At 58.1% G+C, this 22,384-nt stretch overlaps 1 protein-coding gene across 1 annotated transcript; it reads left to right on the top strand.

Annotated features, from left to right (window-relative positions):
- Window positions 1-1,164: 1,164 nt before the first annotated feature.
- On the top strand, window positions 1,165-21,998 carry FRMD8 (FERM domain containing 8). The gene is made up of 11 exons (XM_080641549.1): window positions 1,165-1,329; window positions 1,627-1,711; window positions 3,494-3,661; window positions 7,980-8,081; window positions 8,348-8,406; window positions 8,521-8,687; window positions 9,831-10,055; window positions 11,351-11,474; window positions 12,250-12,393; window positions 18,397-18,601; window positions 20,352-21,998. The coding sequence occupies exons 2-11, from the start codon at window positions 1,627-1,629 to the stop codon at window positions 20,468-20,470; spliced, it is 1,398 nt and encodes a 465-aa protein (XP_080497675.1). The 5' UTR covers window positions 1,165-1,329; the 3' UTR covers window positions 20,471-21,998.
- Window positions 21,999-22,384: the final 386 nt, after the last annotated feature.

Below are 22,384 nucleotides of genomic sequence, written 5' to 3'. Positions count from 1 at the left end.
ACTGTTGCCCCACTTTGCTCCAACAGGCATAGGGAGGCCACCGAGCCAGTGTCCTGGTCTGAGGGTCAGAGCTGAGAACCAGGACGGAGATGCCTGTTGCCACTGCGTCCTCTTCCCCAGCTCACACCTGAGCTTCTCTGAGTCCTCGGGTCATTCTGGTAAGGAGGACACTGCAATGGGCTCCATTGTGGGGCAGTGTGGGTCCTGAGAGCAGGCTAAGAGCTGTCTCAAACACCGAGGAAACGAGGCCGGAGCTAGGAGCTGGAGCTACCTTCCGATGCCAGGGAAGCAGGGCCTGGTGACCCACTCCTCCCCTCCCCCCTCCGGCCTCCCGCAAACCCCTCTTGGTTCTGCTGACCACCAAGTTCACTGCGGTCACTTGGAACAACCTCTTGTTCCTCTAGTTCCGGAAGGCGCCCCATGGACCTGTTTTTCTCCCTGAGATCCACACTTCAGGCACACAAGCTGGCGTTGCCAGGGCATGTTGGTGACGTGGCCCTGGGGACAGGCGGTTTCACACCTGCTCTTCCAGCCCCAATGCCTTTCCCAGCCTTGGGAAGGCCTCGCGGTCTCTGAGACCGTGTGTGTACGATGGCAGGGGCTCTTGTGGCTGCTCCTGGAAGAACCAGTGTGCCCGGCCTGGCACGTAATCGGAAGGTCCTTGGAGGGCATCCTCCTTTCACAGACCAGGAAACAGGCCCGGAGGGGAAGGGGCTTGTCCGGGATGAGTCAGGACAGGGACGCAGTCTCCTGACCACAGCGAAGGGCCCGTCACCCCTCACGGGTGCTGCAGTACAGGCGGCTGCCTGGGTCACCTTTACCCAGCACCCAGCACAGCGGGAACCCCTGACCATCCAGGAGGCATCTCCTTTTCACAGGTGCGGGGAACAGGCTCAAAGTCACTATGCCCAGATCCCCGATTGCCTAGAACCTTCCACACCTTGTTAGAGGCCATCGGCGTGGGGGCCACTCGCCCTTGGTCACAGGGGTTTGCAGCGCGGCCATTCCAGGGTGTGACCAGACTAATCAAGTGTGTGACCCAGGCTTGCCGGGCCCGCGCATGCGCAGGACCGCGGGCGGCCGTGAACGCGCGGGCACCGGGCAGAGCGCGTGCGTGGCGGCCCCGGACTCCAATTGGCTCCCGCGGGCCGGAGAGGCGGGGCTTGCGGCGCTGCGCTTCCTCTGCCCGGGCTTCCGCGTCGCAGCCCGGGAGCTGGAGCCCGAGGCGGGGAGTCGGAGTCCTGGCGGGCGGCCGACCCGAACCGGAGCCGGGGGTCAGAGTCCAGGCAGCAGCCTGGGCTGAGGCGGCTGGCACTGCGTCCCTGCGAGGTAAGAGCGCGGTGACGCCTGCGCCGGCTCCCGCTCGGAGGTTGCGCGGTGCCCTCCCTGCCTGGGCTGGCAGCGAGCCGAGCTTCCACCCGCTCCTGACCGTCAGGGCCTGGCCCCTCCCACCAACCCTGACCTGGAGTTAGCTGAAGACCCCCATCCCACCCCTCGCGTCTGCACACCAGTGCCTCCAGCCACCATTGTTCACTTTCGCAGATCAGCCCCGGACCCCTTCCTTCCTCAGTGAGAGGCCCCCAACGCTCGACCCCCAGTAACTGCTCTTTCTCTTTCCCTCCGCAGATGGACGGGACGGAAGGCAGTGCCGGGCAGCCCGGCCCCGCTGAGCGGTCCCATCGAAGCAGTGTGTCCTCCGTGGGAGCCCGAGGTGTGTTCCTGTCCCCATCTCCCCGCTATACCTTTCTAGGGCCCCAGCCCTGAGGGAGTGGCCCTGGCTCCTCGTCTGTTCCATTAAAGAGAATCTGTGTTAATTAACAAATGAGATATGGTGAGGTGTGGAAGAGTGACCCAAGTCTATCAGAGGTCCTGGGTACTGTTACTAGGCTACAAGTTGGGTACTCTTTTTTAAAAAAGTTTTAATTGATTTTTAGAGAGAGAGAGACATTGATTCGTTGTTCCACTTATTGATGCATTCATTGCATGCGCCCTGACCCTGATCAGACCCACAGCCGTGGCATATCAGGATGCCACTCTAACCAACTGCTCCTCGGCCCTGGCCGGCACTCTTCTTGAATCTCCCTTCCCTCATTTGTAAAATGAGCTTGTTACATGTAGCTGCGCAATTTAAAAGTCTTATGAATGAAAAGCGACACGTTCACTTTCTTGGTTGGATTTCTTTTCCACAAACACCCTTTTGAAAGGGATCGTTATTTTCATCTGATGGGAAGGAAATCGGGCCCTGGAGAGGTTGTGTCACAGGATACCAGAGCCTCCAGTGCCTTGTTTTCCCTGCCTGAAAAGTGGGTCTGACTCTCAGCCTCCTGGAGATTATTTTATGATCTCCCAAGAAAGTAGCTGCTGCCTCCAGCGTGGCTCGGTGGTTGAGCATTGACCTATGAACCAGGAGGTCACAGGTCAGGGCACTTGCCCGGGTTTCGGGCTTGATCCCCAGTAGGGGGCATGCAGGAGGCAGCGGATCTATGATTCTCTCTCATCATCGATGTTTCTCTCTCTCTCTCCTCCCTTCCTCTCTGAAATCAATAAAAATACATATTTTTAAAAAGAAAGTAGCTGTTGGGGAATAGACTGGGTATCTAAAAGGCACCTTCACTTGTATCAATGATAAACTACGCCCTCGCCTTTCACAGGCTTCCCCTCATTTGATTCACAGCCACTCTTTGAGGGAGGGGTGTTAGCCCTGCTTTACGGGTGAGGCAGCCTAACTCACACTGACCCGCTGAAGTCAGCCAGGTAGCCAGGAGCTGGCCGAGGACTGGAACCCGGATTACTGGCCTCCACGCTCAGTGCTCCTTCAGGGTAGCTGCGGTTCCAGGGAGGGGGCTTTGAATCTGGCTGCTCTTCCCAGGGTCTCCCTGTGGCTCTGGGCTCCAAATAGGAATCCCAGAGGCTGTCACAAGGGAAGGCTCAACTTGTTCTTCCCCTGGCCTGTCCTGAAAGCCATGGTATTGCATTCCGAGGCTTGAAGAGTTCAAAGGAAGCTGAGCCCTGGATCTTGCTTTGCCCTGGGGTGGCCTTGAATCCTCAGTTGCCATCTTAGCCTGGGCCAGAGAGAGAGACAGCAACTTGCCCCAGGATAATAGTGGGTCCCCAGCTCTCCCCCTCCCAACCTGATACACCAACTGCTGTAACCTGATGGATTGAGCCTATCTGCCTCCATCCCCACCGATGGAATGTTCTCCTTCAAGGAAGAAGCACAGAACAGCCCTTGGGGCTGCCAGGGGAGTGTGTGGCCAGCCCTAATTTGAACCTTTGGGGGTTAGGGACCAGTCCCTGGGGCAGAGTTGCTGGATTTCTGGGTGAGCATCTTGAGTAAGTCCTAACACAGCATTCTGCACAGAGTCCTTCAGGGACTCTGTCTCTCGAGTGTAGCCTAGGTCCCCCAAGGGTGTAGAGCGGGGGCTCCAGCCCCAGCGGGACATGCCTGTGCCTGAGCTCTGGCCCAGCTGACCCTGCTTGGCTTCCATTGCAGCAGCTGATGTGCTGGTGTATCTGGCGGATGACACCGTGGTGCCCCTGGCAGTGGAGAGCCTGCCATCCCTCAGTGCCCACGAGCTGCACCGCGCCATCCGTGAGGTCCTGCAGCTCCCGGACATTGCCCTGGAGATCTTCGCCCTCTGGCTAGTCTCCCCTCTGCTGGGTAAGGCTTGGCAAGGAGAAGCCCAGGCGGGAAGGTTGGAAGGTTGCTGATTAGCTTCCAGAAGCTGTGGCCACTGTGCGTCAGGGAAAGGTGGGACTTGTGTGGGTCCTGGAGTTGTCTGTCCACCCTTTTGAGGACCCAGAGCCCTGAGGGCATGCCTGGCTCCTCTGCCCCCATCTCCTTTCTGCTGGTGGCAGAGGAGGGGCCGAGCTCCCCAGTCTGGAGCCTGGGGCAGCAGCAGTGGGACTAGGAGACAGGGAGGGAAGCGGTCTGCATGCCCCGAGCACGTGGTCTGTGCCGCCGCCTGAGCTGGCACTTTGTGAGCGGAGTCTCACCTTATCCTCACGGCCCAGCCCTGACTTGCAGATGACGAAATTGAGGTTGGGGTGGTGGGACCAGCGAGAGGTAGGACCAAGGTCAGAACAGAAGCCTGGGTGGCCCCCGGCTGACCGCTTTGAACTGCATCTGCTCTTGAGGGCAGGGAGCAGGGTGGTAATCAGCCCGGGAAGCTGCCACCGCTGACGAGACCTTCCCTGAGGGTGGGAAGGCAGGTCGAGTGGGAACTGACTTCGTGCCGCGGGGCCTCCGGCCTGCCTGGTTTCTGGCCTGTGACCACCAGTGTCCTGCCCTTTCAGGCTGAGATTCCCAAGGCGGGGATGGTGCGGGATTGAGGGCAGTGGCTCTCCAGACCTCAGGCCTGGGAGGGGAGGGCTGGGGGTTCCCTGGGGCCTCTGAATAGGGCCTCCAGCCTCCTGGCTTGGACTCGGGGAGGGCTGGGGGAAGGAAGCACCCCACCTGGAGCCAGGGCCAGGCATGTTTTCTGAGCTTAAACTTTCTCTTTCCTTGTAGAGGAATAGGGACAAGAAGGGGGTGACTGGTGGAGGTGGGTGGGGGGACACATAGTAATACCTTAATAAGAAAAAAGAAGAAGGGGGTGACTGGTCCCAGGGGCCCCTAGTGGTTGGGGTTTGTGCCTCTACCCTGGCGGGGGTTGTCAGCTAGCTTGGTGGGAGAGTGGGTGCCTGTCCCCCCCACACCCTGCCCAGCAGTTGGAACTTCCTGCCCAGCTGCTGCTCTCGCCCACCCTCTTGCTGCTGACCATTCTCCTCCGGCTGCTCCCCCTTCAGCTGCCCCTCCTTCGCCCTCCAGGCTTCTGGGCAGGACTGGGCCCCTGGACTTGTGTCTTTGAAAAGCTGGGGCGGGGTGGTGGTTCCCGTGACCGGCCCTGCCTCGGGCTCCTGTCCCTACAGCTGGACACGGCTTGTTTCCTCCTCCCACTTCCTCCGCCCCCTCCCTCCCCATCACATTCCTGCTCCCCCTCATGGAAATGAATGGACCGCCTGTGTGGCCCTGCGGCCTGGTCGCCCTGGGGACCTGCCTCGTCCAGGAGGAGGGCGGCTGGAGGCCCCAGCACGAAGTCAGTGCCCACTTTGTTCCCTCGCTGGGCTCAGGGAGGCTGAAAGGCCACTTCAGCTTTGACTCGGCCCCTCAGAACCTTTGCCCCACCCCCACCCCTAGAGTGGGTGAGCGCTCACGGATGCCCAGGGCTGTGAGGCAGGGAGGGGGTGCCGTCTGCCAAAGCTGCTCTTCCTTTGAGCTGGATGTTTGGAAGGGTTTGGCCTTCTCAATGCCATTGACACTCTACATGGAACAGGGCTCCAGGGACAGTCTGTCTGTCTGGGTGAGTTTCCAGGCAGAAAGGCCCCTTCTGGAAGCGTGTCAGACCATGGGTCAGCGTAGTCCTGTCCTGAGAATGGAAGTTCTCCGAGCTGCTGGGCCTGGGAGTTTAAGGCTGGTTGGGGCTGGGCCATAGGCAGAAGGAAGCGCCCTTGCCTCAGGTCCACGCCTCCAGTGTGTCCAGGGGGCGCCGCTGGTCAGTTACCTCATTCATCTCACAAGTGTGTGCAGAGCCCGCCTCGTTCTGGACAGCCACCTACATGCTGGGATTACAGTGGGGAACAGGGTCAGAGGTGTCCCTGCTCCCAGGGAGCCTGCAGTCTAAAGTGTGGGGCAGCTAGCCCGTTTGGCTCAGTGGATAGAGCATCAGCCTGCGGACTGAAGGGTCCCAGGTTCTGTTCCGTTCAAGGGCACCTGCCCTGGTTGTGGGCTCGATCCCCAGTAGGGGGCATGCAGGAGGCAGTTGATCAGTGATTCTCTCTCATCATTGATGTTTCTATCTCTTCCCTCTCCCTTCCTCTCTGAAATCAATACAAATATATTTAAATAAATAAATAAAAATGTGGAGCAGGAGGCTCAGTGGGCAGAGCTCTGTTCTGGTTCAGCCACTAACTCTGATGGCCTTGGGCAGGCCCTGTCCTTCTGGGCTTCAGTGAGTCTCAAGAGTGTGCTCAGAGCCCTAACCGGTTTGGCTCAGTGGATAGAGCGTCGGCCTGCGGACCGAAGGGTCCCAGGTTCAATTCCGGTCAGGGGCATGTACCTTGGTTGCGGGCACATGCCCAGTAGGGGGTGTGCAGTTTCTCTCTCATCGATGTTTCTAGCTCTCTATCCCTCTCCCTTCCTCTCTGTAAAAAATCAATAATAAAAAAAAAAAGAGTGTGCTCAGAGGGTCCGGCCGAGCGCGGGGGGGTTGAGGGAGCCCTTCCTGGAGGGAGGGAGTGCTGCTGCACATGGCACGTTCCCCTGGGGACTGGTGGGGCAGGGGTGGTTACACGTGGGTGTAGCCAAGGAGCTAGGTTGGAAACGAGGGCCTTGGGGCACCAGGAAATCAGGATCAGAGAAATCATGGGCGAAGAAAGGGATGTCAAGAAGCTGAGTGCAGCCTGGCTCGTGTGGCTCAGTGGTTGAGCGTCGACCTGTGAACCAAGAGGTCACGGCACATGCCAGGTTGCTGGCTCAGTCCCCAGTAGGGGGCTTGCAGGGGGCAGGCGATTGATGTTTTTCTCTCTCCCTCTCCCTCTCTGTCATCTTTTCCTTCTCCCTCTCCCTTCCTCTCTCTCTCTCTAAAAATCAACTTTAAAACATTAAAGTGGCAATTATAAAATAAAAAAGAAGCTAAGTGTAGGGGTTGGGTAGAAGAGGCTGTAGGCAGGGAGGGAGGCCACTTTCGAGGCTGCGGCTACTGTTTTGCGTTACGACGAGGATCCAGATGGAAGTCCAGGGAACAGACAAGGACCCTTGTCAACAGGCTGGCAGGACAAGGCGCCCGGCCCTCTGGTGGGAGGGGCGAAGGAGGAAGGTAAGGGTCAGGAGGCAGGGGTAGCTAGTTGATGGAGTACATATTGCCATCCCCCCTCCCCCTGGCAGTCATCCTCAGTCATTACCAGATGGTCTTGAAAATGGCCTCAGACTTCTCCCAGGCTGCGGGCTGCGTGTACAGATGAAGCTGCTTTGTCATTCCCGGACTGAGCTGTTGAGTCCTGAGCCTGCTGCCAGTTGGGGCTGAGGGGCCAGTGTGGTGAGGGCCCATGGTGGGCCAGGGATACAGTGACCGGACAGGGGTGCTCCTGCCCTCATGGCACTCGGGCTCGGGGGGCACCGACAGTGAGGTGATGTCAGATAGTGCTAACCACTGTAAAGTCAACCAAGTGGGGTGCAGTTGGTGTGATAGGTGACAGAGGGGCTGCCTTAGTTGAGGGCCCAGGGAGGTGACACTTGAACTGAGACCCAAGCCAACCAGCCCTGTGAGGACCTGGGGGAAGGGTATGAGGCAGGAGGAACAGCAAGTGCAAAGGCCTCAAATGAGCTGGGCATGTTCAAGTGATTGAAGGAGGCCTGAGTGGGAGAGGGAGCAAGAGAAGGGGAGGAGGTGGGGGAGCTGGGTGGCCTGGCATCTGTGGGCATGGAGGCCAGGAGTGTGCAGGCCGGAAGGTCAGCTGGAACTCCCTGGGGAGAGGCTGGAGGTGGGGGCTGGTGAGGGGGAGACCCAGGCTTTGCCAGGGCCAGGGGAGGGCAGCCCCTGGATTCTCAGTTACCAGCTTCGGGCTCTGCTTCTTAATGGCAGTGCCGGGTTCACCTGTACCGCCACCCCACACCTGCCCTCCGCGCAGCCTCTCGGCTCCGGCCTACCCTGGCGCAGGAGGGAACAGTCAAAGGCTGCCTTTGCTGTATGACTTTGAACAAGCAACCTAACCTCTCCGAGCCTCATTTTCTCTCTGGATGCAATGAGGATGGGGCATGGCAGAGTGTACCCCTAAATCGTTCTGGACTTTTAGTGCCTGCTCGGTTGACATGGACCATGACTCCGTCATGTTGCGGAGGGGCGGGTGGCAGTTGCGCTTGCGTGTGCCTCGGGCCATGCACTCGCTGTTCCTCCGGCTGCCCTGGCAGAGCTGCAAGGTCGCTTCCCTCTCGCCTGCAGAGGTGCAGCTGAAGCCCAAGCACCAGCCCTACAAGCTGGGCCGCCAGTGGCCAGAACTGCTGCTGCGCTTCACCGATGCCCCGGACGATGACGTGTCCACAGGTGAGGTGCTCCTGGGCCCTATCTCAGGGCGCCTGGGCTGGAGCACTGGCTCCCGGGCCCCGTCAGCCTCTCCTGGCGGGGGAGCCCGGGAACCTGCGGGGAGCCCAGGAGAGGATGGGCTGGGAGGTCAGCGAGCTTGTCGAGATAAGCCACACACCCCACTCTGCACAGCCCTCAGGCTTTCTCAGTTATGGTCGGTGAGCCTGGGGGTCGGGGACTGGCCCGTCGGGAGAGGGCTGGGCAGTGACCCCGGCCTCTCCCCCCAGATGAGCCTTCCCTGCAGTTCCGAAGGAACGTGTTTTTCCCAAAGCGGAGGGAGCTCCAGGTGAGGTCGCGAACCCCAGGCAGGTCTGGTGCCCTGTGTTTAGCCTCCCCTTGTCCCTAGATCCCTGGACACTGGTGCCCTGACCTAGCTGAGCAGCCCCTCCCTGCCACACAGATCCATGACGAGGAGGTCCTGCGGCTGCTCTATGAGGAGGCCAAGGGCAACGTGCTGGCGGCACGGTACCCCTGCGACGTGGAGGACTGCGAGGCCCTGGGCGCCCTGGTGTGCCGCGTGCAGCTCGGGCCCTTCCAGCCCGGCCAGCCCACGGCCTGCACCTTGAGGTGAAGGCCCGCGTGGCCTGAGGCAGGGGTGCAGGGTGGGAGGGTTGCCCCAGAATCCTACTCACAATTGGCCTTAGGTCTTGCAGGGTCCTGGCGTCAGGAGGCCTCAGCCCTAGGGCTGGCCCTGACACTGTGACTGTGGGTGAGCCGTCCCCTCTCTGAGCCTCCTTTTCCTCATCTGCCCTGGGCTGAGGGACCCGTTGGGGAGGCGGGTGAAGTACGTCTGTGGGCGCCCCCGGCCTGAGGAGCCCTAGGTGTGCCTGAGGATGAGCTAGCCTCCATGTGAGGTCGGGAGGGAGCTGGGCTTGCTTATTGTGGCCACAGTTAGGGACTGGGGGAGCATACATGATGACAATGCCCCCGGCAGTCCTGAGAAGGGGGGCAGCCCCCTGGAGAACCCCCCTTATGCCGCCCTGCTCCTGGGCCTCTCCTCACCCTCCCTTCCCCATGGCCGGGCTGTGGTCCTCCGGGAGCCCCAGCAGGGACCCTCCCCCTTCGTCAGAAGCACAGCTGCAGCGATACTTGTTTGACACACGCTAATGCCCTTCTATGGGCGTGGACACCAGTGTCCTTAGGTCACACGTGGGAGGCCGAGGCTTGGGGAGGGCGGGCGCTCAGCGCTCAAAGACCGAGGCCAACTGGCTTATGCAGAACCGCCAGCGTGCGGCCTGGAGGCCCTGGGCTGCGTGACTGTGTCCCGCCCAGGCTCTTTCCTCCTCTGTGTGTAAGTGAAAATGCCCCTTCTTTCACGAACCTGCCTGCCCCTGTGGACTGTAGGTTGGTGTTTTCTTGCATCCCTGTTTGGCAGATAAAACACTGGTAGCTCTGGGTCACTTGCACCATTTTTGGTTGTGAAAGTTCCACTAGTTCAGGAACCCACATCTCCCTTACTCACGACCCCGATGTTATGGAGCTCCCCAGGCACGGCCCGGTTCGGGGGGCGGGCCTGGTTTGGGCTCTTCTCTCCATCTCCCGACTTTTCCTTCAGGCCTCTCTCCCGTCAGGCGTGCTGTTGAGATGGCAGCAGTGGGATCCCTTGGCAGTTCCTGTCTGCCCTCCCCGCCATGAGCGTGTCCGCACCTAAGGACCTTGGCATGTCAGCCACGGAGCCTCATGCTGAGCCTCCTCTTCCTCCCTCCACAGGGAGAAACTGGACTCCTTCCTCCCTGCCCACCTGTGTAAGCGAGGCCACGGGCTCTTTGCTGCCCTCCGGGGCCGTGGGGCCAAGGCTGGGACCAGCGAGCAGGGCCTGCTCAGCGCCTACCGCAAGGTGAAGGAAGTGGGCAGCGGCGACAGCGAGCGTGAGGCATCCCTGAGGACCCACTACCAGGCCTACCTCACCAAGTGCCACGAGCTTCCCTACTATGGGTGAGCACCGTCCCAGGCAGCCACAGCCCTGGCGTCTCCTCTGTCCCATGAGGCGCTCGCTAGAGACCCAGGTGGCTGTTCCGAGCCGGCATTTTGGTTTCTGGGTCTGGAGTTCGGTAGTGACTGGTGAGTCATTAGCACGTGGATGGTGTTTGAAATCAGGGACCCAAAGGGACGGTCAAGGAGGTGCGTGTGGAGGAAAGAGGACCCCAGCCAGCAAGGCGGGAGGGTCTCTACAGGCCAAGCAGAGGGAGGTGTCAAGGAGGGGGTGACCAAGCATCCCGTGCTGCTGCTTCAGGGTCAAGTTCGACACGTCCTGTGTGGCTGACAGTTGTCCTTGGCTCCGGCATCGTGGAGGCGGCAGCGGGTGGAGGAGAGGGAAAAACTTGGAGGCAGTGAGGTAGCCAACTTTCCCACGCAGCCATGCTGTGGAATGAGCAGTGAGTGGGTGCAGTGGGGACAGAAGGTTTTTAATTCAGTGACAGGCGAAGTGTGTGCTGATAGGGGTGGCCCAGTAGAGTGAAAACGTGAGGTGAGGGTGGCCAGTGGCCCTTCTTCTGGTTGCTTCAGTTTCCCCAGCCCTCGGCCAAGCCTGTGAAGTCTCCCAGGCGTGGCACTGCGGGCGGTGATGGAGGCTGCGCTCAGTAATTGCAGGTGGAAGCGCTTGTCTTCAGTGCTGCCCACTGTGCCAGCGCAGGCAGTCACAGAGGTGGGACTGCCTAGGACTCTGGCTTAGCCAAGGGCAAGGGGGAGGGCCAGGGCAGCCACAGGAGCGGAGAGGACACGGCCGGGCAGGAGGGAGAGGCTGGCAGCTCAGTGGGTGGCATCCCAAAGCCACTCACGCTTTCCCCTTCTCTGTGTCAAGCCCTGAAGCTGCTTCCCTGGGCACTTCCTGCCCCTCGTGGGCCCCAAGCAGGTGCAGCCTTGACCCCCTCTCTGCTGCTGAAGGCAGGGGCTCTCCCGGCCCTGACCCGGCCTGGCCACCTCCAGCAGCTCACCTAGTCCTCGGGCTCCTGGTGGCTCTGTCCACACCTGGGTTCATGCTCTTCCCTCTGTCTGTGGTGCCCCCTTCTGTGTGCCCCTCAGTTCCACCTCCTGCCTGTCCAGACCCTCCTGTCCTGCACACCAGCTGCGATGCCTCCGCCTCCAAGCCTTCTTCCTCCCCTGGGGCGCGTTTCCCTTTAGCCTTCAGTCACCGAAGGGCCTGGCAGAGCACTCGCTGGCGGATGAACCGCATGCTGAACCTTCCGCTTGGTGCTGGAGGGACAGGCTGACCCCAGCTCCCCCTCCCCCAGGTGTGCCTTCTTCCACGGCGAGGTTGACAAGCCAGCCCAGAGCTTTTTGCACCGGGGTGGACGGAAGCCGGTGACTGTAGCCATCAGTCTGGAGGGTGTGCATGTCATCGACAACAGGGAGAAGGTACCTCCAGCTCCTCCATGATGGGACCTGGGGGTCTCAGTGGAGAGGAGGGGAGGGGGGTCCTTACCCAGGCCTTCTGGGTTTCCCTGGGCCTGTGGTTGGCCTTGGGGCAGGGTGGGTGGCCTGTCCGAGAGGACCCCTCCCTCCCTCGGGTGTCCCCGGGCTGCACTGTCATCCTGCGGGCTTTTCTGGGTCTGCTCTGGGTCAGCCCAGTGTGCCGGGCAGTGGCTGCCCAGGCAGGGAGGCTGCAGCTGGGGTGAGGCCTCTGACTGGAGGGACCGTCAGGCCGGGCTCTTCTGCCCTCCAATGGCGGGAGAGCAGCTGCTGGTTTTCCAGAAATGCCCACGACAGGAGCCCTCCTGGGCGGTCCGCGTGCTGCTGCTCCCCTGCATTGGCCGCCTGTGGTGAAGGTGGGGTGGGCAGCCGCCCTGTGGGCAGCTTCTGCACCTGCTCAGGAGCCCCTCCGCGGCCAGCAGAACAGTTTGGTCAGCTCCTGGGTCTCCCTCCCCACTTGCCTCTTCCCCCACGTGACTACCCTGTTGGGCTGGACCCACTGGTGAGACGCACTGTGGTTAGGGTGTCTCATCCTCCCTGGACCCCGCCCCCTCCCAGGATTTGATGGAAGCAGGGACCCCTCTCCCTGGAGAAACTCACGAATTCAGACTCAGCCTTGGAGTTAAACAGCCAGGAGTCCCCTTCTGGTGGCGCCGAGCCAGGTGGGGCGGGGGAGCGACCTCTGCCCCGGGGTCCAAGCTCTGCCTCTCCCGCGGACCAGCACGTTCTGCTGGGCCTGCGCTTCCAGGAGCTGTCCTGGGACCACACGTCCCCCGAGGAGGAGGAGTCTGTCCTGTGGCTGGAGTTTGATGGCAACAATGAGGGCACCCCAGTCAACAAGCTGCTCAAGATCTATTCCAAGCAGGTAGTGGGGGTGGCCTGCACTGGGGGGGGGCTGGGGGAGGTGGGCTCAGGGGGCCCAGCCTATTGGAGGCTCCAGGCTGGCAAGGAGGTGAAAGGGCCATTGAGGTCCAGGGGACCGGGCGCTGGCTTCTGCTGGCCTGAGCCACACTCGCGAGTTAGCTGGGCCTGGCCTGGAGAGTCACACACACCGGTGGCGGCTGTGTGTTGAGGGCTTCCCAGTGCTGTGCGACCACCCACATCGGCTCCCTCTGTCCTTGAGGCCCCCTGGGAGTTGGCTGCTCTGAGATGAGGGACAGGCCCAGAAAGGTTAGGGCCCCTCTGCACCTGTGCCACCATTTACTGTCCAGTTCATTCAGTACCAGGTCTTCCCACCCCACCCCCAACCTGCCCCTCTCCCCTCATCATGGAGAGCCTGCCCCTCCCACAGGGCCAGTCAGCATGGTGTTCTTCTCGCCTGTCCTCTCAGCTCCTCTGCAGGTAACAGCGCCCCAGGGACTCTCTGAAAGCACACATCCCACGGCCCTCCTGCCCCGCCTGGGGCCCTAGGCCTTGCAGGGCCACACGGCTTTCCACTCTGTGCCTCCCTTCCCGTCCCCCTCACCCTTTGCAGCCAGCCTGCTCCCTGCCCTCCCCCTGCTCCCTGCCCTCCCCCTGCTCCCTGCCCTCCCCCTGCACCCTGTCCTCCCCCTGCTCCCTGCCCTCCCCCTGCTCCCTGCCCTCCGCCTGTTCCCTGCCCTCCCCCTGCTCCCTGCCCTCCCCCTGCTCCCTGCCCTCCGCCTGCTCCCTGCCCTCCCCCTGCTCCCTGCCCTCCCCCTGCTCCCTGCCCTCCCCCTGCACCCTGCCCTCCCCCTGCTCCCTGCCCTCCCCGTGCTCCCTGCCCTCCCCCTGCTCCCTGCACTCCCCTGCTCTAAGCCCAGCAGACTCTGCCTTGCCTGCGTGGTGCACAGGTGTCTGTCTTCCTTCTCTGTCTCAGCTTGACTCTGTGCTCCTGGAGACCCCTCTCTGTCTCCTGCTGCAGCTCCCTGACCTCTGGCCTCTCTGTCCCCTGCTGGCCCTCCTTTCCGGGGCCTCTCCAGGGACTTCTCCCCCTGCTTATGTCCAGAAGCTCTTCCCTCTCACGGCTTTGCTCCACTAGCCCCATCTTTATGCTGATGACCATAAATTTTACATTACTACTTTAGACCTCTTTTTTAAGTAAATGTTGTATTGAATTATAATACACAGAAAGGTACCCAAATCCTAAGTGTATAACTCGATAGATTTTCCCAAAACAAACCCATGTGCCACCTTTCAGATTAGGAAGTAGAGCCAGGACCCTAGGAGACCCCTCAAGCACCCTTCCAGCCCTTTCCCCCACTGAAGAATCATCCCCCCTCCCCCACTCCTGACTTACATCATGCCAGAGTCATTCTGTCTGTCTTCGAACCTTCTAGCAGTGGTTCCCCCAGTGTGTTCCTGTGGCTGGTTTCTCGCTCAGCATTGAGTCCGTGAGCTCCTCCTTGGCCCCTCCATTCTGTCGCTGATGGACCCTGGTTTCTAGTTGGGGACTGCTGCAGGCAGTGCTGCTTATCTGGGTCCACACAGGAGTGCAGTGGCTGCGTCACAGTGGGCCGCGCTCAGCTTTTGTGGGCACTGCCAGCTTTCGAAGCGGATGTACCGGTCTGCACTCTGCAGGGGTAGATGAGAGTTGATAAAACAAGCTCCAACACCTACTGTTACCCGTCTGTGGGAGGGTTTGGTTTTGTTTTAAATTTTTATTGATTTTAGAGAGTGAGGAAGGGGGAGAGAGAGAGAGGAAAACATTGATGTGAGAGCTGAACATTGATCAGCTGTCTCCTGCACACGCCTTAACCAGGGATCGAACCACAACCCGGGCATATGCCCTGGCTAGGAACTGAACTAGCAACCTTTCAGTGCACAGGCAGCACCCAGCTGAGCCGTATGGGCCAACGCTGTCAGTCTTTTTGTGTTCATTTTAGCCACTGGTGGGGGAGTAGCGGTATCTCCTTCTAATTATTTTCTTCTGTTTTTTTATTCAACTTCATTGAGGCATAATTTACAATAAAATGCATCCATTTTAAGAGTGAGTTTTGACGACTACCACCACCACAGACAAGCTATGGAGCAGCTTATTTGCTGTTTGTGTATCGTCCTAGAGGTGAAATGCCTGTTCACATTTTTTTTTTTTTAAGAGAAAGAAAGAGAGAAAGAGAGAGAAACATTGATTGGTTGCCTCCTGCACAAGCCCCAACTATGGATTGAACCTGAAACCTGGGTATGTGCCCTGACCAGGAATGACACTCGAACCAACTGAGCCGCACCAGCCATTCACATCTTTTGCCCATTTTTTATTGGCATTATTTCTGTCACCACGTGGGGGTGGATTGCTGGGTTATATAGACACTATCAGACTGTTTCCTAAGTGACTGTCCTATTTGCGTTTCCACCCGTGTCTGACGGTTTTGGCCCCTCTGCGTCCTTGTCAGCACTTGGTACTGTCAGTTTCATTTGCTTGTTGGCCATTCTCATTACTTTGTAATAGTGAAGTGTCATTTATGTGGGGTTTTTTGTGTGTGTGTTTGTTAATCCTAACCCAGGGATATTTTCCCATTGATTTTTAGAGAGAGTGGAAGGGAGGGAGGGAGAAAGAGAGAAAAACATCGATGTGAGAGAGACGCATTGTGGTTTTAATTTGCATTTTCCTAACGACTAAGGATGTGACCATCTTTTCGTGTATTTATTTGCTATCCATACATCTCTTTTGATGGAGTGTCTGTTCAAAAGGTTTGTGCTTTGTTTATTGAGTTATTTGTTTTCTTATTGAGTGAGCTTGTTACATAGTCTGCATACCAGTCTCTTATCAGATGTGGGTTTTGCAAGAGTGTTCTTTCAGTCTGTCTTGACTTTTCATTTTCCTAACATTGTCTTTTCAGAAATATTTTTAAGTCATCCAGTTCATTTATTTGCATTGTCTCCATTTATTGGTCTTTGATTTATTTCACTAATACAGTTTGTGGCATATAAATCTTGTACATCTTCTATTAGATTTATCCCTAAGTATTTCTTTTTTCTCTTTGGTGCTATGCAGCCTTTTGAAACTGCATAGTAGGTGGTATGTTTTAAGCTTCAGTAACTTCAATTTCCAGGTGTTCATTGTGGTATATAGAAATGCAGTTGCTTCTGTTATCCGCACGTCCTTATGTCCTAAGCTTGTTAAAGTCACTCACTAGTTCTAGTAGTTTTTTGTAGATTTTCTCTGTTGACAGTTTTGTCATCTGTGAATAGGGACAGGTGTATCTGACTTCCCAATCTGCATGCCTCTTGTCTTGCCTGGCCTGATGGCAGTCACTCGGGCCTCCAGTAGAGTTGAGTCCCCGCGAGCAGACATCCTTGGGTTGCTCCTGATCTTAAGAGCGTTCAGTCCCGCTCTCACACGTGCGATGTTAGCTGTGGGTTTTTCATAGATGAAAAGGAAGTGCCCTTCTGTTCCTGGCTTGCTGAGTTTTATCGTGAATGGATATTAAGTTGTGTTGAATGTGGCTGTTGTAATGGCTGTGCTCAGGAGCGTCACGCTGTGCTAGAGGAACCTGGAGGGCTTTCCTTTGTGCTTGCAGCTCAGGGCCCTCTGTCCCGCCTGCCCAGCCCACTGTCCACTCTCCCTTGGTGGGGAAAAGGAGGCAGATCTGGAGAACAGGATGCTGGCTCTTCCTTCTGGACTATGCAGGGTTTGGGCCCGGGGTGGGTAGGCAGGTCCGGACCACATCTGTCACCAGGGGGCCACCCTACTTCCCACAGTGGGTTTTCTTCTTAAGAGTCCCTGCTGTATCTCACTGCCTACAGCAGTGCCTGGCACAAGGTGGGCCCCCAGTAAAGGTGTTGCTTGACAGGGACACCCCCCACCAACAGCTTTCTGTCTGTGGACCTATCAGCCCCCTGACATCCCTGTCCTATGCCCAGACTGTGCTCACTGACATCTGAGCACTTCTCCTTTTATATCAACACTAATGGCCCGGTGCACGGATTCGTGCACATTGAAAGGAAATTAATTAGAAGAAATGTTTTAATATTGCTATTCACCCTTTATAATAGAAGTGTCAACCAAATTCATGATCGATAGTGACAGATCGAAACATACATGTGCGATTGGTGCCAGCGAGAGCTTTATATGTATCGCGCATGCGTGAGTCTACTTAGCCTTTTATATATATGTATATTGAATAAACTTGCTTAATTAGACCTGCTTTCTGATGTAGCTAAACTTTCTCCAGCCCAGTGAAGCACCCCAACTTCTCTTTCAGGTAATTGTCAGCAACACAGCAGTAAATATCAACACGGAGCAGATTATTGTAAATCACACAGGGAGAACAAAGGGTGAAATATTTAACTGCAGCAGTGTTTGACTATATTCTGCGCAGTGAGAAAACCTGAAGTTATTTTCAAGGTCCACCATTTTTTACTACTTTTAAACTTTATAAATCTTCATTTTCCGGCTAATGAAAAGAAAATAGGATTCCACCAAGTCTCCTATCTACCTACTCCAGGACTTCTGTGAGGATCAAAAGAGATGAGGCACAGGAAAATGATTCACAGACATTTGGTAAAGTGTGAAATGTTTGCACCTGGCTATAAAGCAAATCATGTTCCTCGCCTGAAGAAACTCCAAGGAGGCTAGTTGCTAGGGAGAGGAAGCCGGGTGTTGCTATGTGACATCATTACCCGGTGCCCACAGCGACCATTTCTGGGCTGTGGGCCACATTTTGCACCATTTGGTGGGCTGTTGTTCAGGGTGGTGGCGGGGCCTGTGTCCCACTTGGGGGAAGCTGAGTGTTGCTTTGTTGGCACCAGGTCCGCGGTGCTGTTTCTTTGTAAATGGCCAGTGTGTGTCAAGGCAGCTCCTGCGTTGAGCGTCTGCCCCCTGGTGGTCAGTGCGTGTCATAGCGACTGGTCAGATGGTTGGAGGGACACAGCATATTGGCCTTTTATATATATAGACTAGAGGCCTGGTGCACGAAAATTCATGCACTCTTGGGGGGATCCCTCAGCCCAGCCTGCACCCTCTCTGTGCAGTCTGGGAGCCCTTGGGGGATGTCCCACTGATGGCTTGTCTGGCCTCCCTCTATGGAAGGTGACCGCTGCCGCTGCCACCAGTGGCCTCCCTCTGCTGGAGGTGACTGGCGGGCCGATTGGGGGATGGCACTGACTGGCGAGCGGCCGGCCCCACCCCCCATCGCCCTGCTGCCACCGCCAGTGACCTCCCTCTGTGGGAGGCGACCTGCAGGGCAATCGGGGGACAAGCAGCTGCGCCCCCCTCCCCCCAATCGCCCCTCTGCCACCGCCGGTTGCTGCTGCCCCCCAATCACCATCCCCTCCCTCTGCCTGCTGGCACCCATCTTGGCTGGCCTGGTGCCACCTGCTCACTGGCCTCACCCCCCGGTGATCATCATTCCACCGTGCGATCGATTTGCATATTAGGCTTTCATCATATAGGATGTGTTTCACATTTGTTGAGAAGGCTTCACTTTTGAAGAATGTGCTCAGTGGGAGCCACCCACCCCTCCCCCATGACCTCACTGCTGCCTTCCTCCCCTCAGGGGCCTGCAGGCTTTTTCTGGCCAATACGCATGCAGTTCCTTCAGCGCAAAGGCCTGCCTGCCCCGTCCTCTCCTCCGCATCTCATCCTCTCCATAGCAGCGGCCCGCCGCCTTCCCAACCTGTGCCTCCGAAGTAGAATGTTCTCTTTCCCACCCACCTCCCAGACCCCTACTCATCCACCAGGATAGACCCCTAACGTCACCTCAGGTGGGATGCCTGCCCTGCCCGCTGGCCCGCAGAGCACCTGCCCCCACTTGCTTTCTTGTGTGAATGGTATTTGTTTCCTCATGTGCCTCCCCCACTAGAGAGGCAGGGCACGTCCTTCTGGTTCCTCTCGCTCTGCAGGGGCTGAAAGGCTGGGCCTGGCCCTGGCTCCCCCTCCAGTCCTCACACTGGCCTCTCCCCTCCCCAGGCTGAACTGATGAGCAGCCTCATCGAGTACTGCATCGAGCTGAGCCAGGCCTCAGAGCCCGCTGCCCCCCAGGAGGGTGCCTCCGGTCCCTCCTCCGCCTCCGCCTCCTTGCCACCTCCTACTCAGCGCCCCCAGCTACGCAGACAGGGCAGCGTGGTGTGCAGCCGGATCCAGCACCTCTCCACCATCGACTATGTGGAGGAGGGTGAGTGACCTCTTCATGGTAAAAGTATGCAGGCCACGGGGAGCTCGAGGGGAGGGAGGGCTGAGAGCCTCTGGCTGAGAGGAGGGCTGGGTGTGAGCGTCACATCTGAGCTCTGTGATCCCAGCAGAGGCCTCTGGGGTCCTGGCGGTAAGAGTCCTGCTCTGCCCCTTCTCACTGCTGCGTTCACAGACGTGGTCACTCAGGACTGTCCAGACGTGGAGACTAGAAACTCCCAATGTCTGCAGTGTGGGGTCCGGGAGCAGGTCCTGGAGCAGACAGGACATTGTGGAAGGACTGGTAAAGTCTGCATTGCCACTCAGAGGAGGCCCGTCGTTTCTGCACCCACACCTGGCACGCGGACACTGGCAGTTCCTAGTCTTTCACATCTGAGAGGCAGTGAGTGTTAACTGTCCGGGGAGAGATGCATGGTTTGCAGTTTGAATTCTAGTGAAGTTGGGTCGTTTTTATGTGCACGATCATTTATGTTTTCTTCATGAATTACTGTTCACTTATGTTGCCCGTTTTTCTTTTTTTGCTTAATTTTTAAAAATTAACATCTATTAACATGGCATATATATTGTAATTAATGAACCAATATTGATATCGGGGTGTTTTTTTTTTTATTATTGATGTCAGAGAGGAAGGGAGAGGGAGAGGGAGAGAGAAACATCAATGATGACAGAGAATCATTGATTGGCTGCCTCCTGCACGCCCCACACTGGGGATCAAGCCTGCAACCCAGGCCTGTGCCCTTGTCAGGAATCGACCCGGACCTTTCAGTCTGCAGGCTGACGCTCTATCCACTGAGCCCCACCAGCGAGGGCTGGTTATCGTGTTATTAACTGAAGTCCTTAGTGTAGCCCAGGGGTCCTCAAACTTTTTAAACAGGGGGCCAGTTCACTGTCCCTCAGACCGTTGGAGGGCCGGACTATAGTTTAAAAAAAAAAAACTATGAACAAATTCCTATGCGCACTGCGGGCCCGGGACGCGTCGGCTGCTAAGCAGGACAGGCAGTGGCACCCGGCGGGCCGGATAAATGTCCTCGGCGGGCCGCATGTGGCCCGCGGGCCGTAGTTTGAGGATGCCTGGTAGCCTCATGTCTTTTTTTAGTTCATGAACCATCGGGACCCCACACGGTGTTCAGTTGTCACGTGTCCTTAGGCTCCTCTTGGCTGTGACCGTTTCTGACTTTCCTTTTGATGACCTTGGCCGCTGGGGGGCGGGGGGCTGGTCAGGGACATTGTAGGATTCCCTTCACGGGAGTTGGGTGTTTTTCTCAGGATTAGGCTGGGCTTACGGCTTGGGGGGAGGAAGGTCACAGAGGTGGAGTGCCACTTTTACCGCATCCTACCAAAGGTTCCGCAGCAACATGATTTATGACTTGGTGTTGACCTTGGTCACCTGCTTGAAACTGAACTTGTGAGAGTTCTTTTGCCTTGTTGAGGCTCACCTTCAGCCGGCCTGTAGGTTCAGGTACTTTGTTTCTTTGGTCTGTTCTTGAATAGGTTTTAGCAAAAGCTCCTCAGGCACCACGGCTGGCCCAGCAGCAAACTCAAACACTGATTTGCCTGATTGGGGGCTGGTGACACGCCCACCCACCCATCCCGTCACTGGAGGAAGAGCTGGGGTGGGAGAGTGAGGCCAGGACGTTGGCCGATGTGGAGAGGGAAGCTCAGCCCACACCAGGCTTCCTGGGGGCTGGGCCTCCCCGGGAAGCCCCCTCCTCAGTGCAGTCCTCCCTCCCCGACAGGCGAGCAGATCAAGCCGGTGAAACCGAAGCGCACCACGTCCTTCTTCAGCCGGCAGCTCTCCCTGGGCCAGGGGAGCTACACCGTGGTGCAGCCCAGCGAGCGCCCGGAGCAGAGCTGAGGCTGTGGTGCCGGCGCCGGCAGGAGGAGGGCCAGGGAGGGCAGGGCCCGGTGTGGCCCTCGGGTTGGAAGAAGGCTACCTCGACGTATGGAGCAGGGACTTCTGTGCTTGGGATGGTGCCGGGCTGTGCCCAGCTGGCTCAGGGATCCCACCCGGTCCCTCTCGCAGCCTGCCCTTCCGACTGTGGGCCCCCCTGCCATCTCAGGACCATCTGATCAGGCCCCAGTCTCCCCCTTTCACCCAGGGACTCGCCTGTGTGCCCCTCTCAAGATGGACAGCGTTTCCTGCTCTGAAGCCCCCACTGGCGGCTCCCACGGCAGGAGGTCAAGGACTAGGGCTTGGGACCTGCAGGTCCAGTGTGTGTCTTTGGTCCATTCCCTGGACTTGGGTGTTGGCCAGCATTCCACGCATGCTGCCAGGCGGGCCGTCCCTGGCAGGGTGGGCCGGGGCCTCCAGAGCTGAACCACGGCTGGTGGCAGGACCGGGAGGAGAGGCCCGCACTCATGCCCTCCCTGGATGGATGGAACTGGAGAGAGCTGGGCAGGGCCCAGCTCAGCAGGGGGCACCCTGTGCCTTCACTCAGGCCTCTCTGTGCGCAGGAGACACTCTGACCAGAAGGAAAGTGCCTCTTTGCTAGTTTTGGTGATGTCACTGTGCTGGAGGCTGTCCGGGACCAGCAGGCCCACCAGACCCCCACCCCCCACTCGGAGAAGCTCCCAAACCCCCAAACCCCCGGGGCTTCAGGTTTGTTTTAGTTTTTACTCATCAGCTTCGGTTCCTTGAAACCAGTAAACTCTGGGGCAACTCAAGAGAACGCCACACCCTCAGAGCCCGGTTCCCCCTCAGAGGTGGCCCTGGGGCGGGCCATGCGGGAAGTCCCACCCCAACAGCCCGTCTCCTCTTTCTTGGGAACAAATGGCCGAGGTGAGTGTGGCGCTGGGCGTGGCCAGCCCAGGAGCTCCTCCCCGGCCCTGGGCTCCTCTGGTGGGCCGGCCGGCTTCCTGGGACTTTCCCAGGGCAGAGCGCCTGCTCAGCCAGCTCAGGGCTCTCTTTGTCTCCCCTTCCTGGCGGGACGTGGGCGAGGAAATGCCAGCCGCCTGTCTCCAGATGCCAGAGCCACCTCCTCCCTTGGCGTTGGGACACTCCAGGTGTTTGAGGTGGGCTTGCCTCGGGCAGCAGGGACTTCCTTATTCATCACAATAAAAGGTGTCCCAGCCTGGAGTCACTCGCCTCCCCGCTGCCCAGCCTGTCTGGCTCCCAGCCCTCTGGCCCTCTAGTCCCACTCACTGTTTTGATGCCAAGTGAATTCTTATCTGATGGGCCCCGGGGGCCTGTGGGTGTGGCGGATGTGTGTGTACACAAATTACTTGTTTTTACTCCTGTCTTTCTCCTGTTTTCTAAGCATCCATTGTGTCAACCTTTCCTGCCTGTCCTTTGGGACAAAGCCTTTTGCTGAATGTCCTTGGAATATTCTGATTGTTTTGTACCATGTGCCTTATTAATAATAAAATCTGTTTCCAGCAGCTTCGGTGTTTATGATGTGCGTGATGAGAGTGTGTTGATCACAGCCTGGGAGCTGATCACAGCTGTGTGTGGGCTTTTTCTTAATTACGCGCCAAGGGATGCAGCCCTCGGGCTCCCGTGTTGAACCCACAGGGCAGCCAGAGTGAAGTTTTCCAATCTTGGTGGTTGGTCAGAGTAAGAAGGTCCAAGAGAGGTTTGGGGGTTCATGGTGGGAACCAAGGCACGAACGAGTTCTGCGGGGAGGCAGGGGAACAAGGAGTGACAGAAGGCTGCTGGGCCTTTGTCCCTGTCCTGTGACCCTGAGCCACCTGTCACCAGGTGCCTCCTCACACCTGGGGATGGGGCCCAGGGCAGTGTCTCGGGAGATGGCAGAGAACCTAGGAGGGTTCT

This window comes from Plecotus auritus (assembly GCF_963455305.1).
Source record: "Plecotus auritus genome assembly, chromosome: 9".
NCBI lineage: Eukaryota > Metazoa > Chordata > Mammalia > Chiroptera > Vespertilionidae > Plecotus > Plecotus auritus.
This window is presented reverse-complemented; position numbering and strand designations above follow the sequence as displayed.

What these genes read in the sequence shown, in the direction of transcription:
- FRMD8 (XM_080641549.1), top strand. Translation starts at nt 1,627, where the DNA reads ATGGACGGGACGGAAGGCAGTGCCGGGCAGCCCGGCCCCGCTGAGCGG. An exon ending in CACGAGCTTCCCTACTATGG is followed by an intron (nt 10,056 to 11,350) that starts GTGAGCACCGTC and finishes CCCCTCCCCCAG; the next exon opens with GTGTGCCTTCTTCCACGGCG. An exon ending in CATCGACTATGTGGAGGAGG is followed by an intron (nt 18,602 to 20,351) that starts GTGAGTGACCTC and finishes CCTCCCCGACAG; the next exon opens with GCGAGCAGATCAAGCCGGTG.